Here is a 19,207-nt window from a genome sequence, read left to right on the forward strand (position 1 = left end):
AACAGGCAGTACTGGGACCAGAGGCATCTAATGGCAAATAAAAAAGCCTTTTTCTTGATTAGGCAAGAAAATTGGCTTTATTATATTTTAGGTGGTCTCGCTTCAGTAAACGACGTATTTAAATGTGCCTGCTGTTGGCCGTGTGACTCGGCAAGGAAATGACCTGGTAGAAACATTGGGTTTTCTTTTGAGGAAGCCAATAGCAGGTTTGAGGCAATTAACATAAATTCAGGTGTGGATGGCAAAACCGTCCCAGAAAATACATGAGGACCGTAACACCAAATTAGGGCCTGGATTTTCCAATACGTTGTTTGAGCAGTAACCCATGACCGAGCTCGGGCTTGCAAAGAGGCTCAGGGCTTTGGCTTGTAGGCGCATCTCCAGCCATGCCCTGAGATGCAAGGGGGACTTTTTCAGACCTGCTGGAAGTGCTGCCTAACCGGCAGACCAGACACTGGTGGGGAAACTATTTTTTCATGAATGCAAGAAAAGATTATGTTTGACCCTTCCGTTCCGCCCTGCGTGGCGATGCTGTCCCTGAGCCAGCGGCTCGGGTCCCCTCGTAGCCCAGGGTGGGCACAGGGCTGGGGACGTTTCACCACTTCTCCAACTTAGACATGCATAAAGCCTTTTTGGGGTGTGTTTTGAGGGCTGATCCTGCCTGCAGACTGAGGTTTTGAGCTACTGAGGATGAGGCATGTGAAAATGGGGGCTCGGGAAGCGAAGCGTTTGTGATGGAAACGGCAAGGCGCTCTTTAGCTCTTGGTTTTGTGGGTTCAAAAGCAGGGATGTGACTAGTGTCTCCAGCCCAGAGTCACTCTGGGGAGTGTGACATGCTCCCATGTTGCATTGTGGTGCTTCCAGCGATGTCCCATGCACTCCGGATTGGTGCCAGGCTGGCAAAACCGGACCCGAAGAGCATCCCCGTCAATTTTGAATCAATTTGTTCAGCAGTCCCAAGGTCAGGCAGCTTCAACAGGTCGTACTAGCAACTTCTGGTCTATGGTGGGGTGGAAAAAAACCCCTTTTGGCAGGCATCTAAACCCTTCCCACTGAGCTGGTTTGGGTTTTTCCAGCTCTAGTCCACTGGCAGCGTGTTTCTCCATGCTAAAGGAGGGAAGGGATAAATGGCTGTAGCTCAAAACCAGCAACCACCAAGTAAAAGGCTCCACCCAAACTCTGGGAATTTGGGAAATGCACTGGATTGGGGCTGGCGGTCCCTGCCGGTTAAAACCCATGCGGTGCCAACGTGGTGGCTGAAGCGGTGGTGTTGAGGATTTAAACCAAAATGCGAGCGAGGCGGCAAAACCTGCTGTTTGTCTCGCACCTAAAATGACCAATGGGAGGTAGCGGCTGAAGCAAAACCCAGACAGGGTTGGGGTTTTTTTTTGTGTAGAAAGGATAGAAAATACGGCAAAACTCAACACCTGCATGTGATGCAAGTCTGCAAAATGCCTCCTTGGAGCGAGCCCCAGTTTAAAGTGTGCCCTTGGGCATCTCGAACTGGTGCCCAAACGCAGCAATTGGGGTTTCTCTGCCAAGGCAGAAACTTTCTGCATGATTCATTGGCCGCCTTCAAATTTTAAAGACACCTTAGAAAAAAACCCTGCAGGTTAAATTAGGTTTCTGTTCTTCTTGAACCTTCATCACAGGGTCTTAAGCAGTTAAAGGTGGAAAAACATGGTTGTGTGTGGAAATACCCTTCCGTAAATGCTGGTGTGGAGGCTGCGAAGCTGTAGGTGGAATAAAATATAGTTTACCCAGCACTTGTGCCTGGGATCCCGACCCACGGCCGGGATCTGAGAGGGGACAACGTGGAGGGAAAAGCAGAAAGGAGGGGGAAGGCAGAGCTCCTCCCCAAACCAGTGACCTTGAGCTATTTGGACACCCAAAACTTGCTCCGGTTGGAGACTTTTAGTAAAGGTTCATCTGCCTTTGGAAAGTCGATGGGGGTGCGATGCTGGCTGTCTCCCTGCCGGGGCTGCGAGCAAAGCTTACAGGTGGTGGCACCCCCATTTTCTGTGCTGGCCCAATATAGCCTTTTTTTTAACTTTAAGACAGTATATTTGAGTTTCGACAGGTTCAGTAGGAAAAAGGCAAACACCTGGCTGATGCGCAGTTCGTTTGTTAGCGGAGTGGGTCGTTGATGTGCGATGCAATAGTACAAAGCGTAGCCCTGTTTGCCTTGCCAGCTATTGAATAGCCTGGGTTATTTGTTTTTAATAGAAGTTCAGTTGCAGGCTGATGTTTCTGGGGGCTTTTGAAGGTTTTTTTAGCTTTATTTGCGTGAAAGAAAGAGGAGTAAGGCTTGCGGTGGTTGCAGCTACTGTTTTTTTTTGCGTTTACAGCCTCCCAGAGTGATTTCTTTTAATTTTCAGTTTAGTTCTAGGTGTGCTTTAATGTCATAGATGCTCACCAGGCAGCTGCCAGTGCCAGCACGGCTGCCCGGGGTGTGTGTGCTTTCCTGGGAGCAGGAGGCATGGGAGTTCAGGACTGTCCTTCAGGACCAGGCACGGAGCTCCTACCCTGTCCCACAAACCCCCCTCTCCTCCCCTGCACACCAGTGGGCTTCACCGCAGAGGTAGGAGGGGGAAATTCCCGACCACGTCCCTATTTGCACTGGATTAGTGCTGACAGTGATCGTATTGTCTGAAATCAGGGAGGTACCAGGGCTGGAAAATCATACTTTGCAGCCCATGTTGTCTGGGAGCTGTTCCTCACCCATCCCAGCCTTGGAAAAGCACCCCTGACTTTGGCACATCTTTCTTTACACTTAAATTATGACTTTTTTTGTGTGTGTTTTTTTTTTTTAAGAAGAGTTATTGAGGGGGAAAAAAACCCCACTCTTAAAATCCTCCACCTACAAATTGGAGGGAATTTAAATCATCAACTTGAGGTTAATGTCATCACGTGTGGGATGTGTGGAAATAATCTTGCGGGGAGGTTTGGGATATGGGTTGAGCCGAGGAGGATGGGAGGAGCGGGGATGCTGCGGGCAGGTTTCGCAGCCTGCCCTCCACCGCCCAGCTGCAGCTGCCTCTGCAGGCTCCTGGAAGATTTCATACGGCCTCATAAATATATTGGTTTTTTAAAGTCGCCTCTATAGAAGTCATTAAAGATGCACCTTGTTATTAGAGCCAATTAATAATAAATGGGCATCAGGCTTTTAAGCACATGCATGCATGTCGGTGGGCATTTGGTTAATTTGCGCTTCCCTTAAAACACCGCCCAGCATCGTACCTATCGCCCGGTGGGTGCGGAGATGGGCTGTATCCCATGCCCCGCTCCTGGTGCAGGCAGCATCAGCTTCAAGAACAAGCTCACGTCTAAAACATCAACCTGGATGAGGTTGGTTTTTTTGATGGCTTAACCAGAAGCTTTTATATCAGCTGAAAACGAAAATAAACTTGAGTATTATGAGACAGTGTAAAAAAAAAATCTGTATCAGACTCTCCCCTAAATTTCTGAGCCCCCTCCCCATGACCAGGGTCTGGGTGACCAGCGGATGGATGCAGACCCAGGTCTCCGTGCTTCTTGAGGGGCTATATTCTTTGATTCACTATTGCCGGGAGCAGCGTGATGAAAAATAATCTTCCCCCACTATTTCGCTGTCAGCAAATAAATCAATAAATGCAATTCTGCTGAAAACAGGCCGGTGGGTACCTCGTTACTGGTGGGGTTTGCTTGGAGCTGGTGGTGTTGGTAAATACGCCTGATAATGAGCTCATCTGGGGCATCTTTTAGGTCCCTCATAAGATGCCCTTCCAAATGTCGAAGGAGGACTTAATTTTTAATATGGTTTATTAGAGTTTTGCAGGGGTTTGGCCTGTGTTTGGCGTTAGTGCAGAAGATGCAAAGGAAGCCTGTATGAGTTTATTCATAATAAGGTCTCTTATGCTTCATGTTTACCTGGCTCCTTTCACCTGGGGACCTCGGGCTCCTTCACGCCATGCGGTTCCCCAGCAGGGAGACAGATGGGCGGAAGAAGCTCAGTCGGTTTTGTTAAACGCTGCCTGGAAATGAAGCCTTTCTTCGGGTCAGGTCTCCTGCTCTTATTTTTAGTTACACCATCGCCACGGTTAATCACTGCTTTAAAATCAAGGTTTTCGTTTGACAGCAGACCGTGGGAGGAACAGGGCGGTTAGAGGAACTGGAAAGAAGTGTCTCGTCATGCTTTAATTTGGGTGTAAACCTTCATCATCTGCAAATGTGAATATTGCAAAGTTTTTTTTTTTTTTGAATGACCAAATTGAAAGCAAGCGACACTTTTCCCTGGCCGCTTGCCTGGAGTTGCACCTTGTCCCTGAGGAAGTGGCTCCTGTGTCATGCAGGTGACAAACCCAGCCCGGGTGTCCTCTTTTCCGCCTGGGAATTTGGGATTTGGGAATTCGTGGAGGGTCACACAGATGTCAACTGCAACGGGGTCTGATGAGGAGCAGCTGAGGGAGCTGGGGTTGTTCAGTCTGGAGGAGAGGAGGCTGAGGGGAGACCTCATCGCTCTCTACAACTCCCTGAAAGGGGGTTGTGGGGAGGTGGGTGTTGGTCTCTTCTCCCAAGTGACAAGTGATGGGACAAGAGGAAATGGCCTCCAGTTGTGCCAGGGGAGGTTTAGGCTGGATATTAGGAGAAATGTCTTTCCTGAGAGAGTGGTGAAGCATTGGAAGAGGCTGTCCAGGGAGGTGGTGGAGTCACCATCGCTGGAGGTGTTCAAGGAAGGTGTGGATGTGGCACTGCGGGACATGGTTTAGTGGGCATGGTGGGGTTGGGGTGGTGGTTGGATATGATGACCTTACAGGTCTTTTCCAACCTTAGTGATTCTGTGATGTGGCCTTGATCGATAAGTCATGGGATGGATGGAAGGCTGTTTCTTAGTGTCATGCCTCAGCAAGGTCTTCGGTGGGTTTTAATAAGTCCTTATGTTCTGCATGAACAGTACGACTGCAAAACTGGTGTGGTTTTCATAGAAAATTGTCAAATTAGTTGCTGGGAGTCTGCGGCGTGCATGGAGGCAATGAGTTTTAAGGAGATGCCTTTTAAAACAGGGCTGTGAGGTGGGACCCGCCGTTGGCCGTGGCTCCAGCCAAGGAGCAGACATAAGAGCAAAGCCTTGCAAAGAAAAAGAGGGGTTTGCAGGGTGATTTCTGGAGGGGAAGTACTGGCATGGGCGAGATAACGTGCGTGGATATCCCCTGGATGCATTTTGTGCAGCAAGCTACCCTGCGAAGAAGCCCAATGCCTTCCTGCAGCTGCCTGGTGCCGGGGGAGGCATCTGGGAGCACCATTGTCTGCCTTTCCTGATACACCAAAAACCTAAAATCCCCTAAAAATAGAAATCTGAGTGTCATTTGGGAGGGAGAGCCTGTCCTGGACAACTTCTTAAATAGCACAGCAGCCTTTAGAAATGCATCTGGCGTTTTTGTGTGTGTGCCAGCTGTGAATGAAAGCCACAACTGTATCCAGATTTAATTTACTGACAGCATTGGTGGAGATGTTTGTGTCCCTCGGTTGCTGCACACCTGGTAAAGGTGATATTAAAACTCTAATCGCTGGGGAAAGCAGGCAGTGAACAATTCCTGCAGCTGCTTTACTGAGGTTGGCGAATAACCTGTAAGCAACAATTTACGTCCTTCTGATGTTAAATAGTCCTTAAAAGCTCTGCTCTGTTGCAGAAGAAAAATGAATTGATGTCCTGTGTCTTGTGATGCATCCTGTTGATGCTGCCCTTTATTTTAAGGACAGCCTGTAGCTGCTGGCCCCGTCCCCAGGCTTTGCTGGGGGGCTGGCTCTGAGCTGGGCAGCCCCACTGCGCAGGAGGAGCGCTGGGAGGGGGTCCGCTGCGCATCTGTGCGACGAGGTGGAAAGGTTTGGGTTCCTTTCTGCACCCGACTGTAGTGATGCCCATTTTTGCACTGGGTCTTGCCTTGGGGAGAGCCCGGCCCGAGATTTATGTGGAATAGATTTATATTTCCACGGCTCGGGCTGTATTCCCGCGTGCTGGGGCTGCAATTAAAGGCTGGGCTCTCGTCCCTGTGCTGCAGGTATAGGTTATCTGAACCAAATTGTGTCTGCAAAGCAAAGGGGCCAGTCTAATGCCCAGACGGAGGTTTTATCTCCGGGTGTATTTAAAGAAGCCGGTGTGCGCTCCCTCGCCGTGATGCGAGCGTGCAAAGCAGGTTTTTCAGCTCAAGGGCTGCGCCATTTCCCATCCCTCTGAACTCCTGACTCCCACTGCTGCGATGAGTATTTGGGCGGTTTGCAAAGGGAAAAAGGTGCAGACCAAAGGGAGAGGGGGAGGACGTGAAGGTCCTGGGAGCCCAAACCCCTCCAGGTACGTGGGGATGGATGCTCGCTGCTCCAGGGCAGGCAGGACACGTGTGTCAGCAGCCACAAATCCAGAGGTGGCCACTTGGCCACAGGGCTTTCTCCAATTTCTTCTTCATGACTAGTGGCTGGAACAAGATGTGTATTTTTAGAAAGGTGTTGAATATTAATTCAGAACTCCTTAGGCAGGGTTCGCCGCAACCTGTTCAGAGACTTAATTACCCTCTCGGTTGAAAACGTGACTGTATTTCTGAATCAGCCACGGGATCTTGTATTACCTCTGTCCATTGGAATAGAGATCCCTTCATCACCACATTTCTGTTCCTGGGGTGAGTCCTCGGACCCCGACGCAGCCGCTCCTGACGCGGTTTTGGTGCTGTGCTGAACAGGCGAAGCTCCTGCAGGTGCCCATCTCCTGCTTCTCCAGCCTTTCAGGTGCCCTGATTGCTCTCCCACCGGCCGTGTGCCAGCTCTGGGGTCGCTCCAGAGCGTTGGGTGCTGGGGTCGGGCGCAGCAGCTGAGCAGGACCGAGCCCAGGTGTGATGCCACCTCTCTGCTCCCCTTTGGCATGTCCCCACGTGATGGGGGGGTTTGTTTTTAGTACAGAGCCTTTGATCTCCTGAATGACAACCAAGAGTACCGTCGCTGGACCCCCCAGTGAAAGGCGGTGTGTACCACGTCTCAAACCAGCATTATTTACAGGGCTCAACAGCCTGGGACCTTGACCCAGGAGCGACCACTCCTACTGTAGGAGAAAGAGGAATGGCAAGGACAAGAGGAGATGGCCTCAAGTTGCACCAGGGGAGGTTCAGGCTGGATATTAGGAGAAATGTCTTTCCTGAGAGGGTGGTGAGACACTGGAATAAGCTGCCCAGGGAGGTGGTGGAGTCACCATCCCTGGAGGTGTTCAAGGAAGGTGTGGACGTGGCACTGCGGGACATGGTTTAGTGGGCATGGTGGGGTTGGGTTGGTGGTTGGACTTGATGATCTGACAGGTCTTTTCCAACCTGAGTGATTCTGTGATTCTGTGAAAATGATCCCAGAGCAGTAACTTGCGATGTGTCATTTTATTCAGACTTATTTGTGATCTTGTTTTAGACTTTCAAACGCTGCTAGTCCTTCACTGTCTTCCAGCTGGAATTTCTGATAAGGAGCAAACTTCTCAGCATTTATTTTTAGTTAAAAGAAAAAACCAAAACCCAAACCCACAACTGTTGTTGCTCACTTTTGTTTTCAAGTATCTCCTTTCCTGAAAGCCACAGGCAAGAAGCCGATAGTGTTCTTCTCCAGCAGAAAGCGACAGAAGTGGCAGTGAGGCCACCATCCCTTTTTCCTCGTTTTTTTCATTTTCTAACAGGGAGAAACTGGTGTAAGCATGTGGAAGATTGTAATATGTGTCTGTGGGACTTTGCTAACCAGCTGATTTTTTTTTTTTCAATAACTTGGAAGTGTAACAGGGTAGATTAAACTCACGTGGGTAGACAGTAAGGACCTTTAATGCCTGGCTGGCTCGTTATCAAAGATGGCTTTGTTAGCCCCCCACGGCAAAGCTAAATGTAGTGGTTTAGTGACAGTTTGCACTGGAAACTATTGGTTTACTGGGATGAAATATTAAGTACAGCGAAATCACGCGGCCGCTGGGCAGAGCTGGATGTGCGTACAGCACTGCGTGTCTTCAGAAGGGGCATCAACTCTTTCTTTTTGAAAATGACTTTTTATGTATTTTGAGGTAGCAAAGCAAGTAAGCTCCCGCAGGTGACTCCCCCAGCCTTTTTGAAGGGGTTTTCTAGCGAATTTTCAGGAAAATAAACTTCCTGACTGGATAAAATGTAGACTTTGCTTGTGTGGGGAGAGTACTAAGTCTAGCCCTCACCTTGGGGAGCAGCTGGTTTCTGGACCCCCACCAGTCAAATCTCAATCGAAATTACCAGCATCAAAAATCTTCAATTCTAGGTAAACCTTCTCATTGGAAACCAAGGCTTGTTCACAGGTCAAACGTGCGTCACTCTGGGGATTCGTGTCCTTGCTGGGAAGCACAGCTGTCCCTTGGCCCCATCTCCAAGGGTCCGGTGGTGGTCCCTTCCCCGAGTGAAGGGCGGTGGTTTGCATCAGTGGGACTTGAGACAAAACCCGCTGTATCTGGTGCTGTTAGAGCCCAGGGGCTGTTCCTGCTCCCTGCACTGCTGCCACGGCACCTTCCCCCTTCATTGGGGCTTCGTCCAAGTGTGAACGCGCGGTGGTTGTAGTTGATTTGAAGCAAAATACTCTGATCTGGCCTCAGGACAGAGTCCTCTTTGGAAAGAAGTTCTGGGTTATTTCTTTTTTCTGGTTTTTTTTTTTTTTTTTTTGATACAAGAGGAGCTGAGCTGTAAGAAATGCTTTTTTTTTTGTTTTGGTTTGGGGGTTTTTTTTGGTTAAATTGGTAGGAATATCTTGGTTGTGTGCCAGCGGACCCATAGGAGAGGCTGGGGGAGAGTGGTGAACCACTGCGCTTGCTGGGCACGGGGAGCCGGAGAGCGTGGTGTGAGAAAGTGTAAACCAGGGTAATTTAGCCCTCTTAGGAAAAGGAAACCTTCAGAATTGAGGGGGGAAAATGAACAAGCGGTCAACTTGAAATAGGCAGAGCTTTTTAAATTATTTCCTCAAGGGGATAAGAAGGGTAATTTATTGACTGAGAAGACAGCCCGTTGGTAAAAAGACCCAGCATCCATTATTTATGTCACTTTGCACAGAGGCTGGGAGGCTAACGCCAGAAATAAATACCCTCCACAAAGGGGCAAATAGAGGGAGACCACGGCAGAGCAAATGCGAAGCTATTTGCAATACCGGGAGCCTGGCGAAGCCCGCAGCCTGGGCTGGAGTCTGGTGTGAGCCCTTCCTGAGGACGGAATGATATGGGTTTAAATAGGTTAGAAAGTGAATCTTGACCAACGCTTGCTCTACAGAGGTAGCTGAGATGCAGCGTTTTAAATGAGGAAAGAAACCAGGTAACAGCGGAGGTGACGGTGTGTTATTAATTGCCTGTGATGACCTTTAATGGTGCTGGAGCCCGGTGCCTGCAGTGACACCGGGGCAGGCGGCCGGGAGCCGCAGAGGACCTTGTCTCCCGAAGGACTCGTGTTGTGACCCCCGGCCACGGTCTGCAGGGCCAGGTGGCTGCAGAAGGAACCCCCTCGGGCTGCCGACACCACCGGTGCCATCGCTGCTGGCCCATCCTTTCTTCTCCGGAGAAACGTCCGCAATTAGACTTGTAAATGAAGGCGGTTAAAATATTAATGACTGTATCAAGGCAGCGTGCGGAGGGCTCAGTTCCTCGCCGCATTACTGAGCCCGCTGAAAGGCCGGTAATGAGCTTTAATGCAAAGGTTGGTTTAGGTAAAGCATTTTCAACGTTATCAAGATGTATACTAATTTAGTTATGTATAAAGTGGGCAAAACCAAAATTAACATGAACTGAAGGAGCGCAGTTGTTGAGATTTGACTTTTTTTTGCTACTGAGGATGAAGCAGTTGAGAATCCCTGCTTTTGCAGTGGGCCAAATATGCCCGTTTTCATGTAAACGACGTCACCGGCGCAGCAGCTGGGCCCGAGGTAGGTGCAGGCTGCTGCTGTGTCAAACCAGGGGAAACTTCTGGGCTGACTTGCAGAGAGTGTTTGAGATGCTGCTGTTGAGGTTATTCATTTGGGGCGTGATGTGGTTACGCTCTCACTTCTTAAACTTTAATTTACCGTTTGACTTTTTCCTCTGGATATGACTCAGAGGATTTCAGTAGTTTTGTTTTGCCTTCGGTTTCGTCTTGCTGAGCAAAGGGAGGATGATTATTTCTTTAGCAAAGCAAGCCAAAAACAAATACAAAGTTCTTTGGCTATGAAACAGCAGCAGGCTTCCACGTCTTCGGACCCAGCAAAGTAATTCAGTAAGAGCGCGCACAGGTTTGTGTGCAGTGGGGAAAGGTGGTTGCTCTAATCCAGCTCCAAGCTATGTGCAAGATAAATCCACACAACCAAAGCAAGGAAAACCCAAACCTAACAGTGATTATTTCTTCTTTCCCCCTATTCTCCCTCTTCTTTCCCCCTCTCCCTGCAGGTACTTCAGTCTTGAGTCTCTGGCGTGACGATCAAAAACGTTTATCTTCATGCACAGACTAAGTTGAACTAATTTCAATCATTTTTTTTCTTTAGTCATCACAAAAGGGTGTTTAAGGCACAGACAGTCTCATTGATGTCTTCTCCATTTTAAGAGGGGTGTTGCTTCTACAAGGCCCATCCTCCCAAGCAAGTAGCTCTTCTTCCAGGGACCCCCTTCGATATTTGGGGGTCCAGAAGCAGCAGCTGCTCCCACTGCCTGGGGACGGAGGGCGAGGGACTGGGTTTGGGAGAACAGGGTTATTTTTCTTCTAGAGGTGTTAACTCTTCAGCATAGAAAATAAGATGTTGGTAGTTTTTAAGAATAAAGTTCAGAAAGCTTCATAGTGTTAAATATTAATTCATATTTCTCAGATGCCAATTCTTAAGTCTACCAGGGAAAAAAAAATAATAGTAATTAAAAGGTGAATAATGCCCCCCTGTTCAGCGAGCCATTTGTGTTTGAAATGAGGTCCCCAGCACACAATGGTTAGTTCATCCTTGGCTTGTGGCTACTCTGAGTAAGAGCATTCGAAGCCGTTTGGCTCGATGAGGACTAATTGCAGCATGTGAAGTTGTCATACCTTGGAGGGGTCGGTGGCTTTCCCCATGTTTGGCCTCTGCGAGCAAGGCTGGTTTTGTGGCCGTTGATGTGGTTTTAGGCATTCTCGCTGCCACGCGGGTAATAGCACACGAATGACTCTGGGCTGTCGTGCATGAGGCTCATTGAGGAAAACCTGCTGAAGGAGGCAGCAGAGGTGTCAAATACGTCCGTCTGCAAACGTTTTGGTCTCATCTCCCTTCCAGAAGAAGGATGTCACGTTGGTCCTTGAGCAGGACGCGCGGGTGCTGTATTTGGTGTTGCCGCCACTGGTGTTTTCTCGTGATGGCTCGGTGTGGTGGGGGCTCTTACTGGTGTTACCGTGCCCCTTCGAAGAGCCTAAACTAAACTGCTGCTAAGGGTAACGCAGGCCTTTCCCCCTTGGAGACTGGGGACAGCCCACCCCTGCTTTAGCCACGTAATAACTGTGCAGAACAAAATCAGCTGTTAATCTTTAAAAGAGCGGCGAGGAGTGCCGTCGCTGCCAGTGGGAAGGCAGAGTTGACGCCTGCCCCTCTTCTCCGGTGCTACGAAACCGGCAGTAAAGCTGGAGCTTTGTCCAACTCAAAGCGTGGTTTTAAGCTGAGATTAAAACAGAGACGTGCTGCCTGCCCCACGGCGCTGGGCAGTCTGTAGAGGTGGGTCTTGCCTTCTATTTTGGATGTGACAAAAGGGAGAAGGCTTCAGGAATGTAGGTAGGGTCTTCTGTAATTATTAATGTTCCATACTTGAGTGCATTAACATTCCTTCTTGAGTAAGGTAGGAAGTCCCCGGGGTGAACGGATGGGGAGAGGGCTAGGATGGCTATCGTAGCAGGGATTTAAATCCTTCCCCGCTGGTGCTGCCATTAGCTGCGTTCTGCATTGCACCATCTTTATCACTCTGGTACTGGGACCTCATCCCCGGTTTTCCGACACCTCTGGTAGCCCTGTAGCCGATGGGATTTTGGTGGCTGAAGGCTGTGGCACTGCTGGGCAGAGTTAATACGGTCAAAGGAGTTCTCTTCCCAGCGTGCCCTGTACGACCTGTGCAGGGATGTGGTGTGCCTCGGGGCTTTAGGAAATCCTTGCCTCTGGACCCCTGCGAGGGGCCGGGTCTGGAGGGGCAAGGAACGGCTGGGTGTCTTGCCCAGGTGCCCCCAGAGGTGCTGGGCACAGGGTGGGGACAGCTGAAGGAGTAGGCTGTGTCTTCGGGTGACACATACAGTCGTTCATGCTGGTGCCTCCCAGCGCTGCCGTTGCAGGGCCGTGCAGATCACTGGGTCTTCCCGCTGGAAAACAGTTTGGATGCGGCACTTCTTTATTGGGAGAACTGGGATTTGGTCTCCATTAGGTGCTGCTTTAGAGAGCATCACGTGAGCGGTGATTTCGGCTCCTCCCTGCTCTGAGCCATCCCTTGATGCCTCACATGGATATGCTCTATTTTCTTCTTTCATGCCCTTCTTGCTGCTGCTTCACTGTCTCTTCTCTGCGTTCTCTCCCACTTACCATCACCTTTTCTCTTCCAGCAGTAAATCTGTCTTGTCCTGTGAGGTTCAGGGGAACCTGTAGTGTTTCCATGTATCATTCCCTCTGCGGACAAGGTCTTACTATTATTTTTTTATAAGGATGGCTCTTGCCAGGACTGATCTTATGGTGCTTCAGCTCTTAAAACCAACTGAAATGAGACTTGAGGACCAGAGCGTGCAGTGCCCTTTCGTGCACAACCCTCGGCTCTGTCCCTGCACCATCAGACAGGGTCTTTTTAACAGCTCTCTGGGCTGGGGTTGACCATGTCAAGGGAGACATGAGCTCCTCTGACCTGCAGCCACCCAAAAGCAGAGCTGTCCTGGAAAATCACCGCGTTGTCCCCCAGTGAACCGCGGACGTCTCTGGTGTCACCGTCAGGGGACAGGCAGCCAGCGCCTGGCCCCGGCGCGGGCGGTGAGCTTCGGCAGGGGACCCGCTCCCACCGGCTCTCGACAACCATCTCCAAAGGAGGCTTTCTTTTTTGTTCTGCCTTTCCTAAATATCCCTTTTCCCCCTCAATCATTACCATTTTAAGCAGATGGCAGGCCTATTATATAACTGAGCAGAAGGCTTCGTTACAAAATTTTAGCCAAATCAGGCGATTCTTCAGCTAAGACTAAACAACAACTCATTTCTGGGCTTTTCGGCCCTCCCTGCTCTACTTTGAGTTTGGAGGATGAAGTTATTCTAGGGGGTGAGATCAATGGAAACCTTCCTCGGTTATTAATAACTCGCTTGAGTCTTGAAGAAATTGTAGGAAAGCTCAAAGGCACGATGTAGTAAAAACAAAGCTGTCCGCCCAAGGTTGCAGGATGAGCCCGCGGGGTTCAGCATCGCTCCCGGCTGCCTGTGCTGCCCTTAGCAGCTGGGGGTGTATGGATCCCATAGGCTGGGGGTGTATGGGATCCCGTAAATTATTCCTTCACCCCTAACCATGTAATGCTTGCTTTGGGCAGAGGAGGGAAGTGTACTGGGTGTGATTTCCCACCACACACACCCCACACCCCCCAGAGTGGTCCCTTTGTTTCCCATTTCACAGGGGGCAATGTCCAACCTAAAAGCTCCATGAGCTCCAAGGAGATGTGCTGGAGCCTCTCCCGGTCCTACCCTGGCTGGCTTGGTCCTAGTCTTGGCCCAAAAACCACCTGGTCCTGGGGTATCGAGAGCCTGAAGCACCCCCTTGTATTTTGATACTATCTAAATCCAGCGGTTTTTGATGTGCTGCAGCAATCTAGCACTTGTAGTGCTTGTTGCCTGTTTCAGTCAATGCCCAGAAGACGAGGATGTTCCTGGGGAAAAAGGAAAATAATTTCAATTGAAGGGCATGGTCAAAGCAGGAGGCAGACCAGAGAAACCCAGTCTCCCCCAAAAGCATCAATCAAATGAACTCTGCTGGAGCAGACAGCTCCTAGGACGAGTGCTCCCATGTTCCTGGGGTGTCAAGCTGATTTCGGGGGAGCCACAGGAGATTTGGCTCTTTCGGCACATCACTTGAGGTAGAAGCTTGAGGGTGTGTGTTGAATCCTAGACAGTACTTTTGAAGAAAGCGGGTTTTAGCGCAAATATAGCTGTGTGCTTCTGGTACGGCGCTTGAGCTGTATCCCAGCTGTGGCAGCCCCGGTTTGTGCCGCTGAGCCTCGGCTGCGCCTTCAAGAGTCGTTGCACACCGCATCGGGGAGAGGAAGGCTTGCAGCAGCGGGGCTGTGCCGGCACGCGTGCGGCTAACGGGACTCTGGATGAGCGCGCTTACCTTTCCCGTGAACAAACCCATGGCCATCTCCTTGCCGCACAGCCAGGCTCAGCACAGGTGCCCGTGGCTTCTTGGCTGAGCTCCCTGCAGAGCTGGCTGAGCACCCGGCGGGGAGGCAGCAGGGCAGCATGGGTGCTGCCAGACCTGCCTCTCCTCCGCTCCGTGTCCGCCGGTGGGCCCTGGGCTGTGGTTAATGATGGTCCCTCTTTGCTGGACGATGGCTCGACCCTGCTTTCCAGGAGGCTTTGGGGAAGGAGCCACTGCTGAGCAGGGACCTGCTGTGGTTCCTGAACACTCAATACGGCCATTTGGTGCGAGCCGTTGCATTGGTGCGAGCCGTTGCATTGGTGCGAGCCGTTGCATTTGCCTCTCTGCAGCATTGCTGCACCCTCACAGCAGGAAATCATCTGCATGAAAACCAGCCAGCCAAGCGAAACGTGCTGGCTTAAAATGCTCCAAATCCCTTCCTGACTGTGCTTGCTGCAAGCGGTTATTAAAAATCCCTTTCCCGGATAGCTCTTAGGCTGGAAAAGAGGGAGAAACTTGCAGAAACCCACTCTCCTCCGACTGTTCTTCAAAGCGCTGTGGCAGTGGCCACTGCCCCCGTGGGCTCCGTGGCTCCTGTCATCCCACTTCCCGGCCAGCTCCGGCATCGTTGGTACCAGGCATGGTTTTAAGCACTGTGCAGGTCAAGAATCGGTGCAGAAGATAACCAACCTCATGGTTTAAACTGTTTTTCTAACACCAAAAAGGGGTTTCCCCACTGTCCATTAGTACCCACATGCAGCACGGCAAAGGAGCGTATAATTAAGTCAGTAAGCTTAGAAATATCAACTGTGAAAAATGCAGTCACACATGCTGAGGCCAAGTTAATAAGTGTTAAGTGAATAAATAAAAGGCATAAGCAAATGTACACTCCACCTGCAAAGTCCTGGTGGCAGTTTCTTGGGTTTGGGTCTTTCCTTTTTAACCGTATTTACGAATTTCAGCTGGCAAAGGAATAAGGAACCTTTTGGAGGATTTATTTGAAGCACAATATTAATATTGCATTCTTATTTATATTCCTTCTGTCCCCAGGATTGAAAAAACGTACAAGGAAGGCCTTTGGTATACGCAAGAAAGAAAAGGACACTGATTCCACGTAAGTCGATGAGATATAAACCACGTTAACGTGTAGTGATGCTGGGGAGAGGGTGATGCCAGTGTGCCAGGGCAGGAAGGAAGTCGGAAGGCATTTGTCATCCTTGGATCAAGTCTCGTAATAGCAAATACATTTAAGCTGTTTCCCCTCGTACATCCAGTGGCCGACAAATAAGGTATTTTCTCGGTGGCGCTGCAGAGATAATAAAGCCGGTTCTCCACGTGTTCGCAATTCACGGTGGCAGTTAGTGGTGATCAGAAGAGAATTACTCCTCTGAGAGTTTCAGCAGATTAATCTCTGCCCAAACTACTGATTTGCCTGTCTGCTGAGATCTTTTTAGATGCAAATTCAATTTAAGCGGATGCCTGTGCAGGCAGCGAGGCCGGCGTGGAGTGAAGGGTTGCAGGGCTGCGTGGTTGGGGCAGGCTCGGGACGGCGAGGGTGCACGGGGCTCGCGGAGCACACGCTCCTTCGGCTTTGCTGCAAGAGATGCTTTTGCTTCCCGGGAAAACATCTGGCGGGGGGTTACCCCCACATCTGGCAGGGGATGCCGCACATGGGTGCAGATGCGCTGGTGGGGTGCTGAGCCCAGCCCGGGGAGGGCTCTTGGCTGCCGCTGCTGTGGCTTTGGGGGGATGTCCCAAAGCAGCGTGGCAAAGGAGCCTGCGCAGCCCGTGTGCTGGGGGGAAGGCAGCGGGGAGCCCTGCTCCCACACCTGCAGCATCGTCCAGGCCTTTCCAGAAGTGCTTAATGCCTGGAACAGCAGAAACCCTATGGTTTTCTTTTCTTCTTCTTTTTTTAATTTGATTTCCTGAGCTATTTCACATCTCGGCGGCGGTTGGTGAGGTTTCCCATGCGAAGGGACCGCCACTGCAGCTCTGCAGGTCTGGCCAGGGCCAGCCCGGCTGCACCGGCGCGGCTTTGCCCGCCGCAAAAGCCACCCCAAAAATACGGGGGGACATGGAGCACATCCTAAAAGAGGGCTGTGCAGCGCCAAGCTGTTGTCCTGCTGGCAGAGGGGGGATTCCCACCGGGAATGGTGGCTGTCCATCCACCAGCCAGGCAGGCTGCGGGACAGCCGGGAGCTCCTGCTCCAGCTGCGTACAGCTTCATTTATAATTTATGGGAAGGATGGGTGGGAAACAGGCTGCTTTGCATCTTCCTCTTCTGCTCATGGAAAATCAATGGAGCCAGGTCTACCTTTAGCCAGCACCGTCGTTTCCATGCCTGCTCGCAGCAGCCTGCTCTTCCTCGAGGCTGGGGAAGCTGGTGGCACGCGGAGATACAGAATCGTTGGTGACGGTAACGAGCTGGCAGAAAGGCCACTGTGGGGGAGACGCTGCAGTGATCGGCACGTCGCGGGGTCGCGTCGCGGTCATCGCCTTGAACGGCCTCGAGTGCTCTCCAAATCCCCCTCCCCGTGGGGCCGGGGGGAGCGTGGAGGGGCGGTGGGCTCCGACAGACCCTCCGGTCACCCCCCGCCCCGGCTGGGCCACCGCACCCCCAGGACCCGGGGGTGGGCACTGCGGTGGGGGGGCTCCGGAGCTGCTGCCCGGCTTCTGGGGAGACGTGGGGTGCGCTGGAGCTGCGGCGTGGTGGTGAAGGACCTGCCACCCCCTTCCCTCCACCGGCCAAGGGTCTCCGCGGCCGTTTTGGGCTGGGCTTTGGGGAGTCGAGCGGGAGGGGACATTCCCTGCGTGTAGGGGAAAGATGGAAGCAGAGGTGATCTCTGTTGCTTCCAAAGAATTTCGGAGACACTTGTGCAAAGAGATTAAGCACGGGATAAGAGAGATGGGAGGCAGACGCGTATGAACGAGTGAAGTTCAAAGGTGTTATTCTCTGTTAAACCGGAGCTGGACGGGCAGCAGCTCCCCGCAGGGTTTCTGTGATGCCCTGAGTCAGACAGTAATTCGTGCAAATCTCTGGCAACGCATAAAACTCGGGCGCGTGTGGGAGGTGGAGGAGCCAGTCTGGTTTTCATAAACATATTTGTCTTCTCACTAAATAACTTAGCATCCTTAGACAGCGTTTAAATACGGCTGCTGAGCCTGCCGTGCCGTTTGCCGTGACTGAGGTGCAAATCCCATAAGCGGTTGGGGATTAGGATCCCTGACGAGCCTCATCAATTTTCAGATCCGTGCAAAAGAGAATTGACTCTGCTTCTGGCAGAAGAAAAATCTCTAAATTACTACATATGTAATTTTTATTGTCTTCTGCAAGAGGATGCACACCCAGGGCAGGGCTGTGGCCGTGGGATGGGTGCAAGGAGGAGCCAGCCCAGTTTCTCAGCCAGGAGAGAGTGTGATCGCCGGCAGGAGCACTTTATTTACTAATTAAATATAAAATCTGTCATCTGACAACATGAGAGCAATGGCACTGAGACCGTTGCGTGGGTTTCGCGAGGAGCGCATGGCAGGTAATTCAGATGCGCTGACAGTTTCGTAATGAAAACCACTGCTGCTGCGGATTTGTTAAGAAAACCATTTCCACAAGTCAATCAGGCGACGGCGCAGTTCGGGAGCTAACACGGCTGCCTTTCTTTCTGTTCTCTGCAGAGGGTCGCCGGACCGGGACGGCATCGTAAGTATTGCACGGACCCCCGTCCCGCTTTCCTCTCCTGCCGCAGCCCCTTGAATGCTAATTCCTCCATCAGCCACCATCAGCATTTTGTGAACCATCTCTTCCTTTCAGTTTAATATAGGAGATTAAATGTCGGTGAGACGCTATCCGTTTAAAATAACGACGTATTCCAGGTTTTCTACAAAATTTCTACAAAACCTCCAGTTCTGTATCCTCGTTTCCACTCCCGCTAATTGGCTTGGGTCAGATTTGTTGTGCGATGAGTTAAGGGAAAACAGTTGTTTCCAATATCTATTTTTATTTTCTATATTAAACTGAAAATAAGGAGATACTCGTTTTTGAATTATTGCTGCTTTTCTTTATGGTCTTGGGTAGAAATGCCCCTGCTAGATCTGGGTAGTAGACGGACCGCGTCTCCTTTAGCCATTTTATATCAATTTTGCATTATTGCTGCTTTTCTTTATGGTGTTAGGTAGAAATGCCCCTGCTAGATCTGGGTAGTAGACGGACCACGTCTCCTTTAGCCATTTTATATCAATTTTGCAAATAAGTATGTTGGGTTCAGACTGGGACTGTGCTGGTCATTATTTCTTGACCAAATTCAGGCGTTAGAAGCTCCCCTTAAAATAAAAGCGAGAGACCCTCGGAAGGCTCGGCAGGGAGAGCGGTGCTGGGGTGTCTTTTACAAAGCCATGCAAAAATTGGGGTGACAAATTGCTCTTTTAGAGAGATGACTTCTTTTTTTTCCACATCTGACCCAAGATCCTTGGCTTTGGGCTCGCCCTGCGTTTGTAAGCCACTTCTTATTAGCTGTTAAGAAATAGATTTTTTTAAAAGAAAAAAAAAAAGGCTGCAGCTCAGGTAGCGCTTTAACCAAGGCTCTATTCAGCAGTAATAAATAAATAAAATGCAAGGAGCAGCCCAGAGCTGTTCCCTCCACGGGCAGAAGCGCTGTGGGCAGCCTTTTCTTGCCAGGCGTGGGCGCAGGGACCTTGGGTGAGCTCGGGTGCCCTCTCATTCGGGCTCCTATTCTTCACTTTCCGGGTGGCTTGCTGTTTAAGCTCGGGCAGGGCAGGACAGGGTCTCCGGTGCTCCAGCAAGCTGAAGGATGCAGAAATGCAATTTTTGGGGGGTATAGTGAAGCCACTGAATGTGTTAGAGGCAGGGGGAGTGGAGGATGG

General features: G+C 50.7%; 1 protein-coding gene across 1 annotated transcript in view; it reads left to right on the forward strand.

The window, feature by feature from the left end:
- Nucleotides 1-11,162: 11,162 nt before the first annotated feature.
- The window catches only part of SGIP1 (SH3GL interacting endocytic adaptor 1), a 39,060-nt gene continuing 31,015 nt past the window's right edge, over nucleotides 11,163-19,207 (forward strand). The window contains 3 exon segments of the mRNA XM_059822226.1: nucleotides 11,163-11,267; nucleotides 15,337-15,446; nucleotides 18,002-18,026. Coding sequence (XP_059678209.1) covers nucleotides 11,163-11,267; nucleotides 15,337-15,446; nucleotides 18,002-18,026 — 240 coding nt within the window.

Source organism: Gavia stellata, chromosome 10, assembly GCF_030936135.1.
Source record: "Gavia stellata isolate bGavSte3 chromosome 10, bGavSte3.hap2, whole genome shotgun sequence".
Lineage (NCBI taxonomy): Eukaryota > Metazoa > Chordata > Aves > Gaviiformes > Gaviidae > Gavia > Gavia stellata.